Source organism: Hakea prostrata, chromosome 6, assembly GCF_041222555.1.
Source record: "Hakea prostrata isolate BN-2017 chromosome 6, UWA_Hpros_2, whole genome shotgun sequence".
In the NCBI taxonomy this organism is placed as follows: domain Eukaryota; kingdom Viridiplantae; phylum Streptophyta; class Magnoliopsida; order Proteales; family Proteaceae; genus Hakea; species Hakea prostrata.
The window spans coordinates 25,903,243-25,926,859 of NC_142605.1; the positions used below are offsets into that span (position 1 = coordinate 25,903,243).

The 23,617-nt window shown below is 36.0% G+C and overlaps 1 protein-coding gene and 1 long non-coding RNA gene across 3 annotated transcripts; both read right to left on the reverse strand.

The window, feature by feature from the left end:
• Positions 1–6,171: 6,171 nt before the first annotated feature.
• On the reverse strand, positions 6,172–11,991 carry LOC149012918 (uncharacterized). 2 transcript variants are annotated; one of them, XM_089159831.1, is made up of 5 exons: positions 11,735–11,991; positions 10,085–10,165; positions 8,765–8,904; positions 7,463–7,544; positions 6,172–6,707 (listed from the first exon to the last, which is right to left on the reverse strand). In XM_089159831.1, the coding sequence occupies exons 2-5, from the start codon at positions 10,149–10,151 to the stop codon at positions 6,514–6,516; spliced, it is 483 nt and encodes a 160-aa protein (XP_089015957.1). In that variant the 5' UTR covers positions 10,152–10,165; positions 11,735–11,991; the 3' UTR covers positions 6,172–6,513. The 2 variants fall into 2 exon arrangements, with proteins under 2 accessions (XP_089015957.1, XP_089015956.1); XM_089159830.1 differs by having other exon boundaries at positions 6,185–6,707; positions 8,765–8,913; positions 11,735–11,969.
• Positions 11,992–17,011: 5,020 nt separating this feature from the next.
• Positions 17,012–18,340, reverse strand: LOC149012919 (uncharacterized). The gene is made up of 2 exons (XR_016173860.1): positions 18,023–18,340; positions 17,012–17,316 (listed from the first exon to the last, which is right to left on the reverse strand). It is a non-coding gene; the product is annotated as an uncharacterized LOC149012919 (long non-coding RNA).
• Positions 18,341–23,617: the final 5,277 nt, after the last annotated feature.

Here is a 23,617-nt window from a genome sequence, read left to right on the forward strand (position 1 = left end):
AATACTTGTCAGATGAGCAAGGCTGCTCAACTTCCTTTTATTAGTTCTTTTACCCGAGCTTTGGCACCTCTTGAGAGGATTCATGCATTGTGATTTGTGGGGCAAATTGCCTGTTCCTAGTGTTCAAAAATTCAGATATTATGCATTGTTTGTCGCTGATTACTCTCGTTAGACTTGGTTATATCCTCTCCATCATAAATCTGAGTTTTACAATTGCTTTCTTTGGTTTCAAGCTATGGTTGAACGACAGTTCAGTTCTAAGATTAAAGTGTTTCAATCGGATGGCGGAGGTGAATTTTCTTTGGGTCTGTTTAGGCAACATTTGGCTGATTCTGACATTATACATCATGTTTCATGTCGTGGCACTCCTGCACAACATAGTATTGTTGAGCATAAGCATAGGCATTTGGTGGAATTAGGTCTTGCTATGATATTTAATGCTTCCATACCTGCATCCTTCTGGGTAGAAGCTTTTCTAACTGCTGTTTACTTGATTAATCGTTTGTCATCTCAAGTATTGGATATGAGTACACCATTGAGGATGTTGTTTAATCAAGAACCAGTTTACTCTATTTTTCGGGTGTTTGGAACTGCATGTTTTCCTTGTTTGAGGCCTTATGCTGCCAACAAATTTGCTTCACAGTCACTGCAGTGTGTTTGTATGGGATACAGTGATCATCACAAAGGTTACCGGTGTTATCATCGAGGTTCTGGGAGTGTGTTTATTTCACGCAGTGTAGTGTTTGATGAAGAATTTTTTTTTTCCATTCGAAGATAAGGATGATTCTGGTTTTGTGTGTAACAAATGGATTGTTAGTATGTTGATGGTTGGGTTTCATATAAAGAGGCTGTAGGTGCTTCTGATTATTTTGATAATCAAAAACTTTCTGTTTTGGAACCTTCAAAAGTCTGGTTTGATAGCAGTGATTCAGTTGAGATGTCTTTGGCACCAATTGCAGGTGATGTGTCAAATACTGGGTTAAGTGAACATGGTGAACATGGTAGGCTTTCAAATACTAGGTTAAGTGAACATGGTGAACATGATAGGCTTTCTAATACTAGGTTAGTTGAAGTGTCTTCTCCTACAACTTCATTCGTTTCTAGTGAACATGGTGGGCCTTTTGTTTTAACTTTAGATGGGCTTTCTGTTGTTTCTTCTCAGCCCATGTTGCTAAATGAATCAAATGGTTCTCCGTCCATATTGCTAAATGAGTCCAACGGTTCTCAACCCATGCTGCTTAATGAGTCTAATGGATCTGTAGTTGTACCCGTCGATTCTTCTCATTCCATGGTCACAAGAGGAAAGGTTGGTGTTCTAAAACCAAACCCAGACTATGCTTTAACGGTTTCCACCATTCCTTGTGAGCCACGAAGTGTGAAAGAAGCTTTGGCTCATCCCGGATGGTCGACTGCAATGAAAGAGGAGATGGATGCATTAGCGCAAAATGCTATTTGGACTTTGGTTCCAAGAACTTCTGATATGAATATTGTTAGCTGTAAATGGGTTTTTAAATCAAAATTGAATGTTGATGGCACACTAAAAAGGCTAAAAGCCTGCCTGGTGGCAAGACGTTTTTTGCAACAAGAAGGGATGGATTTCTTTGAGACATTCAGCCCAATTATAAAACCTAGTTGGATTCGTCTTGTGTTGAGTATTGCGACAATGCTAAAATAGATGATTCGTCAACTTGATGTAAAAAATACTTTTTTACATGGTTTTGTCAACACCAGTCTATATGACCCAACCACCTTGGTTTGTTGATACAACAAAGCCCAAAGCTATTTGTCAACTTCACAAATCTTTATACGAGCTTCGTCAAGCACCACGGGCTTGGTTTGATAGATTTAGCACCTTCTTGCTGGATTTTGGTTTTGTTTGTTGTCCTTTTGACACATCATTGTTCATCTATCGTGCAAATGGGAAACTTTTGTTACTCTTACTCTATGCCGATGACATAGTGTTAACAGGGAATGACTCGGCCTTTCTTATGGATTTTATTACTCGTTTTGGAAGTCCTTTTGCAATTAAAGACTTGGGTAATTTGCATTACTTTCTTGGGATCCAAGTATCTAATACTCATCATGGGCTTTTCTTGTCACAAGAAAAATATGCAAGGGATTTGTTACACCGAGCTCAGTTAGAAGATGCAAAACCAATGCCTACACCTATGGTGGCTCGTTCTTCTTCTAGTCATACAACATCTTTTTCAGATGTTACTTTATTTCATAGTCTAGTAGGAGGTCTTCAATACCTCACCATGACAAGACCGGACTTATCTTATGCGGTTAATTCCGTTTGTCAAGTTATGCATAGTCCGACACAAGCTGATTTTGTATTGCTCAAGTGTATACCTCGCTATGTTAAAGGGACTCTTAACTATGGTCTTCGTATTCATCAAAGAAGCTCTTTACAGTTATATGGTTTTTTAGATGCCGACTGGGCCGGTTGTCCTCTTACACGTCGGTCAACAACGGGATTTTGTATTTTCTTGGGTAGCAATTGTATATCTTGGAGTGCCAAGAAACAGCCAACTGTCTCTCGTTCCAGTATTGAAGCCGAATATCGAGCCATGGCTACAACTACAGCTGAGCTTACGTGACTAAGTTTTTTACTATGGGACATCGTGATTTTTCAATTATCACCCGCCATTCTTTATTTTGATAATATGAGTGCTTTACATATGACCATTAATCCCGTTTTTCACGCGCGTACTAAACACATTGAGTTGGATTATCATTTTGTTCGGGAGAAAGTGGCACTTGGAAATCTAATAACGCGTTTTGTCTCTTCAAATCATCAGTTGGCAAATATTTTTACTAAACCTCTTCCTCTTTGTGAGTTTCAGACTTTATGTTGCAAACTCGGTCTTGTACCTTGGCCTAGTTTGAGGGGGGATGTTGAGATATAGATATTGTAATTAACAGCTGTAAATCAATTGTAACCATAATTACTATAAAGTCTATAATAGCTGTAGTTGGAATAATAATAGAAACACAATATTCTTCTTTCTATTTCTAAGAGGGCCCACCACCTATTATATGGTGCAAAAGCTCTAGGGGAGCACATTCTCCTTTGATGGGGAGGTGATTTGGACTCTCTCATTATTGCCACCACCACCATTTCCATGCCCTCGAAATCGTAATAAGTTTAAGGGGAAAAAATCTCCAATGGTGTAACCAAATAATCAAAATAACATCTCTTCACACGGAACATGATGGAGGGAGAACTGAAATGTGATGTCCCACTTCTTTTTATATATTATTTTATCATTGTGTTAGAATGTTTCAATTTTCAAGATTATTAAAAAATCATGGTAGTTGGATCATGTGTCAAGAGGGTTGACTTGATGGTTCATCTAAATGGTTCAAGTGTAATTAAATGATAGCTTAATAGGTCGAGATTTGACATCGCTTGTGAGTCCCACAACGAAAGAATTAGACTGAAACATAAACAAGGAAATGATCAGCATAATTTAATGAACCCGGAGATATTAATATTTACATCCCTATGTGGGCTCTGCGTAAGAAAATAGGGTGGGCCCACAAGCCCATTAAGAAGCCCACTAATTATTTTGTTAAATATATATATATGTATATGTTATGTTATATTAAACTATATTTATTTTATAAAAGATTAAAAGTTAAGGAGAGAGAGAAGGTGGAGATGACACCTCCCCCTCTCTCTCCCAACTCCTCACGTGGAAGACAATGAAGTGTCTTCTAATGCACATACATATGAGATTAATAAAAATGAGAGGAAGTGACAACTAAATGGTATCTTCACCTCGTATTATTACTTTATATAGGTAACTTTGATAAGGTAAAGAAACAGAAGTGAAAAGATAGAACTATGTGGAGGCGGTTCTGTATAAACAGAGACAACAGCAGAGAGAAGAGAGAAGAGAGGTGAGAGAAAGAGAAGAAAAAGAGAAAAATAGAGATAGTATAGAAAGAGAGAAGAGAGAAATTAAGAGGAGAAAGAGGGAGTTGAAAGAGACAGGAAGAGAGAGAGCTGGAAAGGACAAGAGGAGAGAGAGAGAGAGAGAAGTGGAGAGGAGAGAGAAGAGAAGAGAAGAGAAGAGAGAAGAGAGAGAGAGAGAGAGAGAGAGAGAGAGAAAGCAAAGAGAAAAAGACAAAGTAGAAAAGAAAAGAGAGAAAAGAGAGAGCAAGAGAGGGAAAGCATGTTTGGTTTATGCGTACTCGAAAATAGCTGATAATCATCCTAAATACAGGAGAAACAGTAGGCTTTATTCACTAAGTCAAGATCAAGAGATGTACTTGGAACATGAATAGGTAAGTGATATTGAACAAACTATGTATGTTATAAATGGGTGATTCCGCTTAATATATATATAGCATTCACATATTAATATAAAATATATCTTCTTTATTCACTTATACAATCTATGTAAGGTACATGATATATTATTTTGTGAATAGAACAAAAATGCATGGGATTGAATGACAGTTTAAGAACTTTATTAAAATGTTTGCATTAAAATGTTGATAATATGCTTAAACTATTAAATTATGAATTTGAAATGATGTTTATGCTTGTTAAATTTAGAATTATCATGTTTTCTTATTTAAATGATTGGATTGTATGAATTGTGTCTAGTCTTATTCAGATAAGACAAAGTGATGATTAAAATGCAAGAGGTATATTGAAATGGACAAGGTATAGTAATGCAATGCTGAAATTGAATATAAAAATAAGAAAGAAAAGGGAGAAAATAATAAGAATAAATAAATAAATAAAATATTAATGGCTTCTATAATTCCTGGTACTTAGTGTACCCAAATGGGAGGGTATGAAGCAAGGCTGAAAAGTGAAAAGATAGACTAGACCGATAATGGTCTCTTGTGGAGAACACCTAGCCTTGTGCCAAAAGACTAAAAAGAGAATCTTTTAATGAGAACCTCTAAAACTGAGATTGAGATTGATGCCACTTGTGTGGTTTAGAATGAAGGTGTCCTTTCTACAGGTAGCACTTAGATCTTGTTTAATAAAGAAAAAGTTAAAAAGAAAATGAATAGAATATTGGAATGCATAACGTGATATGACTTTGATGTAATAATGGATACATGATGAATTGCTTGACTTATTTACATGATTGTCTATATTGTTTAATAGAATGCAAAACTCACTATTGTAAATGTTAACAAGTCCCCTGATATATGATAATGGTAAGGGTGCTGCCACTCAACAACGCCTTTAAAGTAGAAAATGAAAAACCTTTTTCTTGTTGTTACAACTGATGTTTGCTTAACTGGATTGTGAATGTATATATTTATTTTGAAGTTGTATGTACTTAACTAAATACTGTTGAAAACTCAAATGTAAACATAATAGGACTCTGGACTGTATACATATGTTTAGGAATCAAAAGCTGTCAAACAGATTATCTGTTTTCGCCCTTAGAAATGTTTAGTTTAATATTGTTTTTAGTGGCTATAGACAGGTTGATATTGGGAGGAACTGTCACGTGCCCTGGTTGGATATCTGTAATGTGAGCCCCACCAAGCCTGTGAAAACCAAGGTCGTGACAGAAAATAAGCAAGGGAATGAAAAAATTAAGGAAATCACAGCTCAAGGAAATTGAAGGACGTCTTCAAACACAAGCAATGGGGAAATGTAAATGCAAGAAAAATGTGCACATTAATATCATCAGAATCCACTATTTTCACACACTTCGACTTCACAAAGACGATCGATGTTTTGAAGTGTTCAAAGGAAAACAAGAAACCTTGGAAAGAGAGATTAATACATTTGAGTTTATGGGCGATCATATTTTTATTTTATTAGGATTATGTATGGAGATTTGAAGGTGAGCATTGAAAATAATTGATTATTATAGTGTCCATGTCATCAATTCTAAAGTTGAAACTTGGGCCATCAAAATCCTTCACAACCTTTTGGTTACGATCTTGTATCTTTGCCCCGATCTCCTCTTTGGTTTTATCAATTTCGTTTGATATTTTGACTTGTGCTTGCGAGCCTAAGGTGAAAGAATTTGCAAAAACAACAATGGCTGCAACTGCAATCACCCACTTAAGCCAGGAATTTTGCTACTTTAGCAACAGTAGATACATTGTCATGATTACCAGAAAAACAATAAAAGAAAAAATTAAGGAAAGAGAACATTGAGGTTGCAAAAAGAAGATGAAAAGATAAGAATGAGGGTAGCATGAGGGTGGTAATCAATCTCCAAATTTTAAAGATAAAAATGTTAAACAGGTGAAAAAATCACTGTTGGTTGGCTTTGAAACCTAAACAGTCCCCGAGTAGAGAGATGAAAACAGAGCAAACAACTAACAGCCTCAGCTCTTTTTTAGAAGACCAATTATATGCAGACATGGAATATGTTTTCAAGAAAATTCATTTGAAAGCACAAGAAATCCATGATTTGATTTATTCTTAGGCGCTGTAAAATGTAATACTGTGATACAAGGAAGGTGGGAAAGAAAAAAAAATATTACATTGACTGATTAGAAAGCTGCTTTATAGTCCATTCATCTCCTTCTGTCTTCCCGATAAGGCCCCTCATTTTCTTGATCCTTCAAGAGGCCCAAGAAGGCAAGAAAGCCAAAAAAGAAAAATCCTCCCTTCCAACCTCCACCCCCGCCGCCGCCGCCACCACCACCATCGTCATCCCGAGGTGGAAATCCTGTCCCCCCATCATCGAGCTCTGGTGATTTTTCCTTGCCTGAAAGGCCATCAAAATGTTTAGTGCATATAGAGAAAAAACAAGACTGAAAAAGAAAAGTTCGGTTCTATTCTGATACAAGCATAGGAACCAAATATAGGCACGTATAAGGCATTTGTCCAACAGTCAAGTTGATCCACAAAGAAAAGTCTTTATGGCCTTCATGCCAGTCATGCTGCAGCTTAATCTATTGTTATTTCTCTTGGAAGGAGAATATGTTCCATCTAGATATCTCTCCAGGTGGGGATAAAGAGGAAGTAAAACAAAGACATGAACACAAAGAGGGAACGGGGAAGTGGTTCCCACTAATTTTATAAGGCCATTCTGATGATTTTCCTCTCTTCCATCAGTAGATCCATCATCCACTTCCGACTAATCTTGCCATAATACAAACAAGATCAGTATAGATAGAAGTTCAAATCAATTCTGAGTAATTTAAGCAGCATGTCCCCCAGCTGGAAACAGGGTTAAATGATTATATATTCTGTAGTGCTGTAGAAATAATTTAATGAAACAAAAATATATAGAAAACCATCACATTTATATCTGCAAAAAGATCAGTTAGATGCATGGAAGAAGATTAAGCTACAGAACTAGAACAAATTTAGTCATACAAACAAAAAAAGGGCACATTTCACATCACAGTTCATCCTACAAATTTCAATCCCATTGTCTGGAAAATCTAAGCGGCAGAGCGGCACCATATAAAATAAAAATTTGGTTCCATTAAATTGACATCATGGGATAACAGTCACCTTGAATGGGAGCATTGGTAATTACAGATGTTGGCGCCTGGCGTGTGACAGTCTGGGTCTGTTCTGCACCACACCTCGCATTCTGCAGGAAATAAGCAAACTCAGTCATCAAAAAAATACCTGAACACTCCCCCCAAAAAAAAAACTTTCAAGAAGCATAACCTCCACCTCTCTCTCTCTCACACACACACACACAAACACACACCATTATTTTCAATATATAGTACCTCTTCGTATGTAATGTACTTTATATGCTTTCAATTCTAACTCATTATCACCTCTGCTTCCTTGTAACTCTAATTATAACTGGGTTATTAAAGCAATATCAATTCACTGGTTGGACCAGCATGACTGCTTTAGGACTTCAACCCATATGAGAACCGGTCCAACCAAGATTTCTGGTCTAATAGAGATTGGAGACGATTTAGTTAACCATCTTTCATTTTTGTAGTCACCATATGAGAAGCATGTGATTCAAATATTTTATTCCCCAAACAAATAACCCCGCCCCCAAACACAAAGAGAGAGAGAGAGAGAGAGAGAGGGAAAAAGAAAAAAAACCTGAAACCAAAACCAAGAAAATGGCACTCTTGGGGTAGAATTTTCTAACTGAACTCTTCCAAACAGACACACAAGTTTGACAGTATGGGCAGCAGCAGCAGTTCATCAAAGTGTGAATTTTTTCTGCTGAAACTTCAACAACAACAAAAGCTCTGCCTTATCCCAACTAAATGGGATCGGCTACGTGGATCCTTTCAAACAAGGTAGACAAAAACTGATAGCACTTCAAAGAAAGGAGAGTAAGACACTAAAAATGAAGAATGAAAGATGCAAGTGGAGGAATATTCTGGAAATAAACCCACTCATATGCTGAAAGGAACGAAGGAGACCTTGTAACACATCATGGCCCACATAAGATATCAGGGAGCAATATCGTGTTTTTGGTGGCAAAGTTTGTTGGGAATAAATAACAGCACTACTGCAGTACATGAAAAGAAATGATAATATACTGCATGAGAATCAAAAATTGAAGAAAGCACAGATAATTCCAAAAATTCCAAAAATGTTGTGTATACAACAAAAATCTTTCTCCGATGCAAATGCCTACATTAACTTCATCGATTTCCCATACTAAAGTTTCAAAAATGACAGAAGACATTCCGAAGATTCTAAGCTCTTTCCTCTTACAGCATCTATTTTGGGTTCTTTTGAAGTATAGCATTCTTTTGAAGATAAGTAAAATTCAAGACAGCAGTATAAAAATGCAGCCAGTGCAAGTAGAATGAGAAGCATTCAACTCACCAAAGCAGCTGCACATATTACTGAGGCAGACCGAATTCGAATAACATCTAAGATGGGATTTATCCTTTGAAAACAAGGAGACCGTGTGATAGGCTTCACTAGACCAGACTGAGCAAACTGAAGTTTTCCACCATGCACATCTGTTTTGCCTGAGAAAGTACAACATTAGCAAGCAATCTTGAATGATAATTTTCTTTCTTTCTTTATCTTTTTCCTCTTTTACTTATTTATCTTCTCTTTTTTTTTTTTTTTTTTTTTTTTTTTTTTTTGGGGGGGGGGGGGGGGAGGAAGGGTGTTTGAAGAAATGAAAATTAACAACTCTTTAACTATATCAATCTCTATGGAGGTGCAAATGCATTACTCAAACAAGGGATGAAAAAGAGACCTGGGATACGACAATTCATTACACAAGCAAGGAAGAGAAAGGGATCAGGGATATGACAAGCTATACTTACATTTCTGACACACAAGTTCAGCAAGCAGGCTACAATAAACACAAGCAAGTGTTTCCTATCAAAACATTAAGCTGCAGCAACAAAGCGGCAACTTGGGCTTCCCTATATGAAATCTACGCTCAATTTTTTAAGTAATACTGCCATCCCTGGAACATGGTCTTATTAAAAAAAAAATCATTTAGTTGGCAAAAAAAGCCTGGGAATTTTGCCCCTGACAGTTGTCAAGGTATCACCTAGGCAGAACCTCAGCATCCAGGCACACTGGGACCTGGGACCTGGGACCTGGGACCTCGGTCGCCTAGGCAGACTTGTACTCTTTGCTCACTTAATTGGTTTTGCCCTGAATTTTATCCTCAAAATCTTTCTTCACCAAACACCTTGACAGCCATGGACTCCCCAAAAAACAAACTTTTCCCTTTCCCCCTTAATTGGTTTTGCCCTGAATTTTATCCTCAAAATCATTCTTCACCAAACACCTTGACAGCCATGGTACTCCCCTAACAGCAGGCAGGTCTCAGTTTATTCAAGTGAGCACGAGAAAGGGATTTGGCTTAACAAGATGGGAAGCCATACTAATACCGCCCAATTTAATAGTAGATCAGCAAGTGTAACTTAGTCTAATTTACTGACCAAATAGAATGTAATTTACTGCTTCTAAGATGTGTCACTGATTCCTCATTATCTGTTTGCAAAATGTATGTTCTCTATGGTACGGGCAATCAATCATTATAGTAAAACAATGATTATAAAATTTAAAGCATATTAAGGCATGTCATATCATGGGCAAAGAAGGTGAAGCAAACTAATTGTGGCTTAGTTTCCTCATGCCACCCGAGTAAAACAATAAGGGGAATAATGAATATACCTGGAGATGGCTTAGATGTAACAGTCAGCGGTACAATAGCAGTCAATGAAGACATACTGCTTATCATGAAGAGATGATAACCTGAAATTTTAACCACTCTGTATTAGAACATGATCCTGGAAAGTATAGCATTTTCAGAGGTAACAACATTAATTAAATTAAAAAAATTGAATGTTATTAAGGAAATATGTACCAAAATTTTGGAGAATTAAAAAGAAGGTGAGGAATGCTCAAAATTGCTTCCAACCAAACCAGCTAATTAAATGGTTATAAGAAGTAAGAACATCCACACTACCCCAAAACTTGGGGTTAAAAAAAGAGTCAAGAACCTTAAATCAGTAGACAAGTTTGACGATCCCAAATTAATCCAGAGACAAGCAAGTCAAGTATAGACATCCAACAACCAGGTCATCGTCATTCACGATAGCCCAAGATTGAGTATAGTGATAAAAACAGGTCTGGATATGCGTGGGTAATAAACTGGCATGGAACTCACCAAAACTTTTTTTAAAAACTTCAGAATAAAAAAGACATGGTAAGAATATCATGCAGGTTTAATATGGGCTTATCTATTAAAAAGAAATTGAGACCAAAATTACAGGTATGTACATCACTCAATTTATATGAAAAGATTGGGCTGACTAAGAAAATAAGCATTCTTTCTGAAAACAAGGGGGCAGTAGAGATCATTAGGGCTTACAGATTCTCTTCTTTCCAATATATCAAGCAAGCTAGATGATTTAGTCCTCTTCGGCAGGGATGGGGGCAAAAAAAAGAGGGAGCCAGTACAAGCTCAGGTTTTAACAGGAAACAGGGCAAGGAGTATGAAATTGATGAAGAGAAGTTAAAATCTCGCTTAAAATGCAAATATTCATAAAGAACATCGAAAGAAATATAGCAATGAAGTTTCAGACAAATCCAACTACCATAGCAGAAACAACCAAAATCGACGCAAAGAACATGGATAGGAGAGTAAATCGCAAGCAATGATAAAAAAGAAGATATAACAGGGAACTGACCTAACTGAGAGATTATTAACTAAGACGATAAGATTGATTGTAGGAAACTTGACCACCAGACGCTAGTAGCAATCTTTTTTTCCCCATATATACATGTTATGCTCTTTGCAATTTAATCTTTACATCTAAAGGATTTTTCATTTGAATGAAATTTTCCATTTACAGACACTATTTAGCCCATGTTTTATCGAGCAGAGATATGAATTGTGATTGTCAAACAGCTGGTTTTTATTATTTTTCTTAATTTTATTTCTTAAAAAACGGGATGCGTTTCATGTGAATCTAAGAATCGAACAGCCAAAACCATGAATACCTGTACAAGAACGAGAGAGAAACTGAGGTAAGACCTACCTCTGATTGAGGAAACCGAAAGCTGCTAACAGGATTACAAGAAATGGGTCTATCTCGTTTTCTCTTTCTTCTTTATCGTATAAGGGGGAAAAAGAAAAGCAAGAAACTTTCGATAATCCCTTTGGAACAGGAAGAAATTTTCTTTATTGCAGTGAAAGATGAAGAATTATATGAAACTAGAAGAATCCCAAAAAAGAGAAAACCACCCATTTGATAAATTTTAGGGAAAACACGAAAACAACTCCTCTGGAGACCAAATTTTCAGATTCATTTAACTGACCTTAACTGCTCTGCTCCTCAAACCCACCACCAGGAGACGCCAACGGATAAGATAGAGGAAAGATGAAAGGCTGCGAGCGTTTGCCGAGTGAACAGGGACACCAGAGACGGAGAAGAAGAAGAAGAAGAATCAGAATCGTTTTCCCAACGACCGCGCCTAGGGTTGAAGCTTTAGCGAGGAGAAACACATTCGATTTTCGGTGTCCTGCGTTTTTCATTCTCGTTTTCCACGGTGGTTCTTTTTTTATTCTTTTTTACGAAAAAACCCTTACTGTTAAAACCGTTTGATTGTAAAATTCGAGTTTATATCTTTGACATTTTTGTTCTTATAAGGACATCTAAATAAATTCGTCTTGGTTTCCTAAGCCTATAGTTTTTCACATACGGGCACCTTTTCACCTTGTTTGGCTTGTAAGAAACTTGAGAACTTTGGAGAAAGAAAAAAAAAAAAAAACACAAAGAGAAACTTGAGACCTAGAACCAGAACGTCAACTTCTTGGTAGGGGTTTAAGTTCGGCCCTGGTGGCCCTGACCCACCCTGAGCCCAAATAGGGCTTGGGCTAAAGATTTTGGCCCTAAAGGCGGGTTAGGGCCAAAAATATTCGCTCTTGAATTAGGGCCAAGGGCGGGCTTGGGATTACTCTTTGGCCCGCCCAGCCCATCTCGGCCCTGTCCTGATTTTGGCCCTAATTTTGACCCTGATTCTGACATTGATCTTGGCCTTGATTTTGGCCCTAATCTTGGCCTTGATCTTGGCCCTGATATTGGCCCTAATCTTGGCCTTGATCTAAGTCCATGATTTTGGTGCTGATTTGAGTTTAGACCCTCCACTCATATGGAGAGGAATTAATTATAATCCACATGGGTGAATATTTGACACGTGTCAAATTTTAAAAATATGATCACGTTTTGTAAAAAATTAATAAAAATAAATTATATCTTCATTACCAATGTAATAAGCATCCACTTGATTTTGGCCTGATCTTGACTCTAATTTTGGCTATAGTCTTAATGTTAATTTACCCTGATCATGTGCTAGATTTTTATATTAATCTTCACATTAACATTGATATAACTATAAGTCTCGACTTTAACCTTCAGTCATTTTGATCATATTAGACTATGAATTCACTTTTTATAATATTTTAAGATAATTTTTATTTTTCAAACTAAGTCATTTTTAATTCCAAAAAATCATTGAATTTTTTTTTGGGCTAAGGCGAGATTAATATAAGTATATAGAGAATTAATATCTAACAAATCTAAACCACAACTTATCATCATGAATATTGACATCTTTCTTTTGCCTCCAATGTGATATTTTAGGAGAAAATTAAAAAAATTAATAAATAAATAAATAAATAACTTATTAAGGACAAATAGCTATGTTTGTAACTAAAATATAATTTTCTTTAACTATAAACAAAATATCAATACTAAATTATCTTTGATTTACTTGTTAACAAAGTTTTGAATTTTTTTTTTTTTTTTGAATAAGGATATCAATGAGAGGGGTTTTCAATTTCCATTACCAAAGCAATATGAGAGGTTTTCAATTTCCATCATCAAAGCAATGAGAGAATTTCAGAGATCAATATAGAATTATGGAGTATGAATTTATTTATGTTTAAAGCAACACTATCAACTTATTGACTATTTTATCATTTTGTATGAGCTTGAATTATTTTATATTTATATAAATTTTATTTTTAATTTACTTATGATATTTTATTATTATTATTATTATTATTATTATTATTATTATTATTATTATTATTATTATTATTATTATTATTATTATTATTTGTGAATTTATATTTGATATTTTAGGTCCAACGATTGGACCAATTAAGGTTAGGGCCAAGATAGGATCAATCAGGTCCAAAGACAAGGCTAATCAATGTTAGGGCCAATTAGGGCCAAAGACAAGGCCAATTAGGGCTAATCAAGGCTTAGGGACCAAGGGCTAATCGTTGGGTAACGTGGGGAATGCCGGGAGGGGGCGGGAGCCAACCCCAAATGTTTTGATCGGCTAATCAAGGTCAGGGCCAGGGCCAATTAGGGCCAACCCATCCTGACCCAGCCCAATTAGGGCCAGTTAGGGCGAGAATGGACTTGGCTTGGCCCTGTAGGGCTTAGGGCCAAGGGCAATAACTTTTGGGGCGTTTGTGGTTTTCAAACATAAAGTGGAGTGGCAATGCCTTAAAACCTCCATTTTGGGGTGTCAGTGCAATTTGTTCTAAATAATAAAGAAAGTTAATAAGATGGGAATTTCACTAGCCCCAACTCTTATTTTGTTGTTCAATGGCATCAAGAAAGCACAGTGTTCTTTCTTGAAGGGGAGCTCATTCAAACTCATTAATAAGAGTCTGGATCCACTATCCATATAGAGAAGAAAATTTTCAATCTACATGTATCAAGCTTCCAACCATATGGATTTAAATTTTTTTTCACTCCATGTGGGTTTTTGATCCAAACTCATTAATAAAACCAAATTCTATTAAAATAGATGGGTAGGCGCCTTTCAGAAAGTTTATAGTAAACTTGAGACAAAGTTAACAGAGATTTCATTTCTTGGATTAAACCCTAATGCTATTGTGGGTTGTATAAACCCAAATTACACCTTGGTGTTGTTTATCACGTCCACACATTGTGTGGCTTGAATCAAGCCTAAACCCCGGTTAGACCCAACCATGGTTATATAGATATGTACTAATTAATAATTAATATTAATAATTCTCTATGACTTGGGACTTGGGACTTGGGTCGTGGGTCATAGGCCTTGATCCAGAAGGCCCATTTTGTCAGGAAGGCCCATTTTGTCATGGGCCCTATTCTGGAAAGCCCACTAGTAAAAAAGTAGAAATGCCATTAGAGGAGGAACTTTTCTTTAGGGAAGTCAGCTGGATAGGTATCTTCTTGAAGGGAGTTGAAGCTGAATAGATACCCTCACAAAGAGATGTGACCTTAGTCTTTCACTCATAGTTTTTGGGGCTCTATATAAACCTATTTTTGAGTTTATTCTGAACACTAAATTCCTCCTCCTCTTTCTTTATCTCTCCCTATTGTTATTATGTTAAGTAGTGAACATAACCTGATTACACTTTAAGTAAACTTTCATGGGGTGCAACCTTAAAGGTTTGGGCTGACTGATCTTGGGGTGAAGACACACTTAGAACCTGTATTACACAATTTGGGATGTCTAAATACCTTAAAGAAAGTACATTTGCTACGTTTCAGCTCTGGAGAAGTATTGTGATTACAACAACCGTTCAAGTGTTTGTACAGATTTTTCAACAAATTTCAATAAAGAACACTGGGAGGTGATTGAGTTCCCCATACTTGCAGGGGGCAGACCTAAAGAGGGGCCAAGGGGGGCCATGGCCCCCCCCCCCCGGATTTTTAAAAAATTTTATACCATTCCCTTAATTTCTTTAATTTTTCCAGTTTTTTTCTCTTCCCACATGTGAAATGTCACTATTTAGCCCTCCCAAATATTGAGAACAACTTCTTAAAGTGAAATAATAGGTGTAAATGTCATTCATAATTAAAAACTAACTCCTCAATCCCTAATTATTCTCCCTTCTTTTCTCTCTCATCTTTTCTTCCTATTTATTCTCTTATGTTTCTATAAATATGGATTAAAGTAAATTTTATTAAGTATTCAAAAATCAAAATGTCATTCTTAATTAGAAACTAACTCTTTCATCCCTATTTATTCTCTCCTATCTCCTATCTCCTATCCCTCTCTCTCCTTTTCTTCCTATCTATTCTCTTCCCTTTCTATGAGCGTGGGTTAAAAAATTTGGAAAAAAAATCTACTCTCACAATTAGGTATTATTTCTCTTTCTCAATTTATTTATCATTTATTTATCTTTTCTTTTTTTTTTTTTTGTTATTCTTTTTATTTGATTTTATTTTCTATGATTCTTTATTTCTTGTGCAATTTTTTGTTATTTGATTTTGTATTGTGATTTCTATTTATTCTCTCCCCTTTCTATAAGTGTGGGTTAAAAAAAATTGGAAAAAAAAATTTACTCCACAATTAGGTACTCTTTCTCTTTCTCAATTTATTTATCGTTTATCTTTTTCTTATTTTTTTAGTTATTCTTTTTATTTGATGTTATATTATGTGTTTCTTTATTTCTTGTGCAATTTTCTGTTATTTGATTTTGTATTGTGATTCCTATTTATTCTCTCCCCTTTCTATAAGTGTGGGTTAAAAAAATTTGAAAAAAAAAATCTACTCCACAATTAGATACTCTTTCTCTTTCTCAATTTATTTATCGTTTATATTTTTCTTATTTTCTTAGTTATTCTTTTTATTTGATGTTATATTATGTGTTTCTTTATTTCTTCTTCAATTTTCGTTATTTGATTTTGTATTGTGAATCAAATGTCTATATTAGTAGGTAACTAACTACTATTAGTTTGCATCTTACCTAAAAAAAAATAAATATGGTTTACATTCTTTACCAAATAAACTTTTGGCTTGCATCTAACTTTTTAGGGTTGAAGTTATGTGTATATATGTTTTTTTATATTGTTGCTTTAATTTTACCTATATTTTGTCGGAAAAAATATCATTATCAATAATTTACCTTTTATTTCAAATACGTGGTGGGACCCCCAATGGGTCTTATAAGGGCCACATAATATGTGTGACGAAAAACATTAGTGTTTTCCAACGGCCAACGGGAGGTTATTTGGCTTTAATTCTTCGCCCCCCTAATATTGGATCCTAGGTCGCCCCTGCATACTTGGCCTTCGTTTTGTGGTCGTAGTTTGGCGCAGCACGAAAGGTTATACTTGACCAATACTAGTGGCATTCGTTTTGTGAGCTTCTAATAGTTTGGTGTATCAGCACTTGAAAAGGTTTACCCTTTTGTAATACCAACAGCAATCATAATTTTCTGTTTGGGTTGTGCTGGCACTGTTTTTATCTATATAATTTATTTTAATAGAAAAGAGAGAGAGAAGAAAACTAATTGAGTTTCCATAAAACAAGTAGAGATTGGTTCAAGTTGGCAGGGTTTTATTGACACCTTTAGATTGAAACAAAGGTAACGATGGAGAATGGACAAGAGAAGGAACCACACGACAATAGAAAACCACCAAATTCGCTCGATAAAAAGAATGTTTCAGGACCAAAATATATTTAGAAGAAGGCCACACATATTAGCCTAAGCTAATTACACAAGTGCATGAGTTACCTCACTGCTTTTTATTCAAATAAAGATAAAAACTATTTTACGAGCTACAAATACAAATAAAAGCCTTGTGCACTGAACATTGACCTTTATTTATTTATATTTTGAAGATAACTGTAGAACATAACAGGTTGCGAGTTCCAGTTTTATTGATGATCACTCTAACAGGATCTGTAGAATATTAGTAGCAACTTGAGCACAGCAACCCTTTGCACAGTAAAATATTAAACGGGTGGTGGAGTGGATGGGAATCTGGGGAATGGTGGAACTCCTCCTATAACTGGGATTCTGGGTAATGGTGGAACTCCTCCTATAACTGGGATTCTAGGGAGCTTGGCATCATCAACTCCATCCATCTTTGTGGCCCCTTGCACTGCATGATAGTAGCAAACAAGTCAGGGAAGAACACAAAAAACACCAAGCTTTTTAAGTGTTAAGCTCTAATCAAGAGCCATTGTTCAAATTGCTACTATCAGAAAGTAGGCAAATTAAGGGGTGTTCTTTTAAGTAAGAAATAGTTTTCTCTGCTTCAATACATTTTTATTGTTTTTTATTATTTATGGATGTTGAAATCATGTATGGCTACATTAATTTAAAAAAAAAAATTCTCTAATCTGAAAAAGAAATGGAATAAGAAAATATTTTAAGTTTTTAAGGTTTTAAAATATGAAATTATGTTTTTATATAAAAAAAGATAAGAATGTTTCTCCGTCTTATCAAGAGAAGCGCCTTTTGTCTATGAGTCTCTGTAGTAGGTTCAAAGTAGTGCCAAAGTTCTGATTTATTTCAAAAGATGAAAAATAAAATATGAGAAACCAAGCAGATTACACTTTTTTTTTTTTTTTTTTTTTTTTTTTTTGTACAAATGGGCTTAATGCCGGGTGATAGGGATATTAATATGCCTCAACAAGAGTTGAATCCACAATCTCTTCGCTAAGAAGTTTTGGTTTCACAACTAAAACAGCTCTGCGTTGGCAAAACACAAGATATTAGAAGTAAAAATGTTGCTATACAATCCCTAAGAAGCCAGTACTAGGTGACAAAATGGGAAAGAAAAATGATTAGACTATAAAACTTACTTCTTGTCGTCCCAGTGGAAATCTCGACTAAATCCCGAGCTGCTCCCACCTTTGAAGAGGTGATTAGAACCAACGCAAATGCTAAACCCAAGAAAAAGAGAATCCTTGATCCCATTTTTCTTTGCTCTACTGAAACAGATGTGTTCTTTGATGGACGATGAGGAAGGCTACTAATTGTTGCTTTATAAAGAAAAAATATACACTAATTCGTGCAATGACTTGACTTGAATCCTCTTTTTTCGGCTCATTCATGCTTAAACCGGACTAACGGTCCCTTGTGCTTACAAAGAGAAAGTCAAGTGGGCCAAATTTGTAACTTTTTGGCCTACACCCGGATCCCGACCGGACCATTAACTTTTAGCTTTGAACCCATGAAGTTGTTGAGAAAGATTGGATCTAATGATGAATTCAGTTTCCCGTATATATATATATATATATATATATATATATATATATATATATATATATATTATTTTTATTTTTTTTTATTTATATATATATATATATATATATATATATATATATATATATATATATATATAATGGGTGGAACGAAATCTATGATTTTTTCATAAATTAATTTTGAAAATGGTATTCAAATGGAGAGAAAATTTTTCAATACACAAAGTTTTGGCGTGTTAAATCTAAAAACAATATCATCTTTTATGAAAGTTTTGTAAATGTAAAATTATGATATTCTCTCCTCCTTCCCTTTTGTAGAATTGAATCTACCACCTCTTTGCAAAAACAAACAAAATGATTTTATCAATCGACAGACATTGACAGACACCTAATTTTTTTGATTCTAATGATGTAGTGAGAAAGATCGGACTAGCAAAGAAAGTGAAAAGGCAAAGGATATCATAAAACAACACATTTGGTAAACGGGCGGCGGTGATAGAGTTTTAAGGTGGGACCCACCGATGTTACCATCACCGCCATGTAATAAAACACCGACACTGAATGATCGATTGTTCGACGTGGTGAGTAAAGGCTAGTTCGTGTGTGGTGACTGGTGAGGACTGAGGATGTGTACTGTGTAGCATGTGCATTCAATTGTTCGCCCAAAAACGGACATTCCACATTTAATGCTGCCTTATTTGGTAAATAATTATAAATCTATCGCTGTTGTTAAAACTTAAAACTTAAAAGTTCCCAAAGTAGGTAAGCTGAACGTCAGCAACACCTTTCTAACCGAAGAAAAAGCGGGTCATCTTTGGGTCCTGCGCCATCAAGCTACACTAATTTTGCTTGGGTCATGCGCACATGACCGTCAAGTTGAAAATTTAGATCCTTGGATCCAAAATTTCAGTTAAAATTGAATCTCGACCGTTAAATTTCAATGGTTGAAATCGGATGGCTTGATGGTCATGCGCATTCACGACCCAAGCAATTTCCAGAAAAAGCATTGATGCAATAGCTTTTTAGAAAATTAACAACAAGCCACGGTCCATGTTGGTTGGTGACTCGCCAACCATTACAATGGTGCGTAGAGATTATAGTTGTAGCTTGTGGTTTGGACTTAGCTTTAGACTTGCACCATTAGATGATCATGTCGATTAAATCGGCCGTCGGATGGAAATCTCGATCTCGGCCGTTAAAAATCAATGGTTGAGATCGAGATTTCGGTTAAAAATTTCGACCAAATCCTAATCCGACGGAAATGGCATAGGACTAAAGCAAAATCATTGTGATTAATGGCACAAGACTAAAACAAAATCATTGTGATTTTTGGTTTCTTTTTCTCAAGAAAAAAAGATATATTATGTTACATGGATTAATATCGGCATGCATTCAAATATCTAGCCACTGGATGTCATGCCCGTGATATTCGGGTTAGTTGCTTAGTACCAATGGCAGAGCATCTAGTGGCCAAACTTACGGGTGCACACCCATCATAGACACAGGAATTTGTGAACGAATAAATGATATGATTATTGAGTTGACCTCATTGAATTATGTTGAACTTATTCCTTTTATATGTATGTTTATTTTAGATTATTCTGTAGGTTATAAAGACTCCATTCAAATGGAGGATCCGTCGACAACAAATTATCACGAAGGAGCGATTGGAGAGGAAGTGGACTCGCATGAAACTTTAGTGCATGTGCCAGGACTGCTCCTATGGAACTGGACTCCAATAGAGATCTAGTAGAGCTATGGGATTCGATAGTGTCTTTCATGACGCTATTTTACATTTATACCCTTATATCCTTCGAGAAAGGAGAGGGCATTTTCTATCAAAACACTTAATTATTCCACTACAAAAGTCATCTTTTTCTTTCAAACTTTGATATTCTTTTTGATTAACTTTAGACATGGATGATTGTAAACATTAATATTTTAGATCTTATAACTTAGTATTTAAACTTGATTTATTCTTGTCCTTGATTTATGCTATATTATATGTTTGTATGGGTTTGTCATTGAATCTTGGTCTTGTAGTGTATCACTCCCGTGGGTATTTGGGTATAACTGGATCAAGCTAGGTTTCATGACACAACCTTAGTTGTCTCCAAACATTGGCATGTTAGACAACTTAATGTCAATAATGCCTTTCTACATGGCAATCTCACAGATGATGTCTATATGCACCAACCACTTGGTTATGTTGATACTTGGTATCCCTCCTGTGTATGCAAACTACAAAGATCTCTCTATGGGCTCAAGCAAGCACCCAGAGCATGGTTTCATCGTCTTAGCTCTTATCTTGTCACTCTTAGGTTTGAGGGATCTAAGACTTACTCGTCTCTTTTCATTTGTCATCATCACTCATTTGAGCCTCTTTATGTGTTGATATATGTTGATATTTTGGTCCGGAACCTCTTTGCCGGCCATTGACTCCTTGTTACACTCTCTCTTCGGAGTTCACTTCCAAGGATTTGGGCCATGCGCCGATTTTTCTTGGGTGTTGAGATGATTCATGTGCCCATTGATATTCTTCTCTCTCGGCAAAAGTATATCATAGTGTCTTGGATAAAGCCAGATTGACTGATGTCAAACCAATCTCCACCCCGATGACACCTACTCACCATTTATCATGTTCCGGTGGCAAAATCTTATTGGATGCCACTCCTTATCAAAGTCTTGTTGGTGGGCTCCAATATGTAACACTTACACGACCTGATATTGCATTTTCTCTAAACAAATTATGTCAGATCCTCTCCTCTCCAACGAGGATCATTGGGTTGCTTCCTTATCTCAAGGGTACTATTCTTTTTAGCTTGCATATTACTTTATCTTCCACCTTATCTTTGGAGGCTTACTCTAATGTAGACTGGGCAAGCTGTCTTGATGATCGTAAGTCTCATGGTGGTTATCTTTTTGGGATCTAGTTTGGTGTCTTGGCAATCTCCAAAGCAGACTACTGTTGCTCGATCTAGTGCTGAGAGTGAATATCGTGCTCTTGCCCTCGCCACCATTGAGTTGATTAGGGTTCAATCACTTTTATTTGAGTTAGGAATCTTATTACCCTATTCACCTGTTCTCTGGTGTGATAATATTGGGGGTGACCTACCTCTCTGCGAATCCGATTTTTCATGCTAGGACAAAGCATATAGAGATTGATTTTCACTTCGTTCATGACTGTGTGGCCAAGGAGTCATTGGTTTGGTATATTTCCACGTTTGATCAGCTGTCAGATATCTTGACAAAGAGTCTCTCTTCTCCTTGATTCTCTTTGCTCCATTCCAAACTCAGGGTCCTTGAAAGGCCCTTCACTTTGATGAGGGAGGGTCTTGGGTAACAAAGAATGTTATTGTAGTTAGCCGTAGAGCTATTCTATTATGTACATACACTTTTTGTGTATGAATATATATATTATGATGGATCTGTATTAAGGCAGCCATCTAGTTTACTCAAATACCTCTTATTCAAATAAAGATAAAACTATTTTATGAGCTGAGCTAAACATAAAAGCCTTGTGCAAAGGACATTGACCTTTATTTATTTATATTTTTGAGATAGGTGTAGAACATAACAGGTTGTGAGTTCCAATTTTATTGATGATCACTCAACAGGATCTGTAGAATATTAGCAGCAATCTAGGCAAGCTGCGCCAACTTGAGCACAGCAACCCTTTGCACAGCCAAATATTGGAGAACCACCTGGCACTGTAATGGCTGGTGGAGTTCCTCTTGTAGATGGGATTCTGGGGAATGGTGGAGCTACTCTTATAGCTGGGATTCTAGGGAACTTGGCATCATCAACTCCATCCATCTTTGTGGCCTCTTGCACTGCATGATGGTAGCAAACAAGTTACAGAAAAACACAAAACCAAGCTTTTTAGGTGTTAAGCTCTAGCCAAGAACCATTGTTCAAATTACCACTATCAGAAAGTAGACTAAGGGGTGTTCTCTTCTCTATTTTAAGTAAGAAATGGTTTTCTCTGTTTCAATTCAAGAGAAGTGCTCTTTTTTTTACTAGTCTCAAAGTAGGTTCAAAGTTTTGATTTATTTCAAAAACGAAAAACAAAATACAAGAAACCGGGCGGATTAAACATATATGATTTGGGATGCTTATATTTTGAAGAAAAAACACACCAGATATTAGAAGTAGAAACGTTACTATACAACCCCTAAGAAGCCTAAGAAGCCAGTACTAGGTGACAGAATGGAAAATAAAAATAATGAAACTAAAAAGCTTACTTCTTGTCGTCCCAGTAGAAATCTTGACTAAATTTCGAGCAGCTCCTACCTCTAAAGAGATGATTAGAGCCAAAGCAAACGCCAAACCCAATAAAAGGAGAATCCTTGATCCCATTTTTCTTTGCTCCACTGAAACAAAGGCTTTCTCATGATGAAGGATGAGGAAGGCTACTAATCGATGATTTATAGAAGAAAAAAAAAAAAACTGATGGTCCCTTACACTTGCAAAAGGAAAGTTAAGTGGGCCAAATTTGTACCTCTTTGGCCTAGATCCAGGTACAACTGGACCACTAACTTTTGTTAGGGAGAGAAATTTTTTAAATACACATGACTAAATTCATTATGTTTTTAAATCTAAAAATAAAATCCTTTTTTCTTTAAACGTTTCAAAAAGGTAAAAATTTAGATCTTCTCTCTTCCTATTTCCTTTCTAGAATAAAATCTAAGACCCCCTTCACAAGGAAGTATGATTTTACCAATCACCCAACCTTGCATAGAAAGTGAAAAAGTAAGAGGATAAAATAACACATTGCTATCAACGGGGTTGGTTCAAGTGGTAAGCAGCTTGGTCCGTTTAAGCGTATCGAAATCTTGTAGATGCAAAAAATCTTCGCAGGGAGACTCACCCACCACAGCCAGGTGTACAACCTGGATCGAACACCAGATTAGTCAGGGCAAAGCTTTGAAAACCGGAGTTTGACAACAAAAAAAAAAACAACACATTTGCTAATCGGGTTATTGATACAGTTGTCAAGTGGGATCCACCGATGTTACCATCACCGCCAATGTAATAAAACACCGACGCTGAATGATTGATTGGTCGACGCGGTAAGTAAAGGCTATTCAATTGTTCAACCAAAAAAGGACATTCTAAATTTCTAATTTCCACATTTAATGCCTGCCTTATTTGGTAAATAAATCTATCGCTTTTGTTGAAAATAAAGTTCCC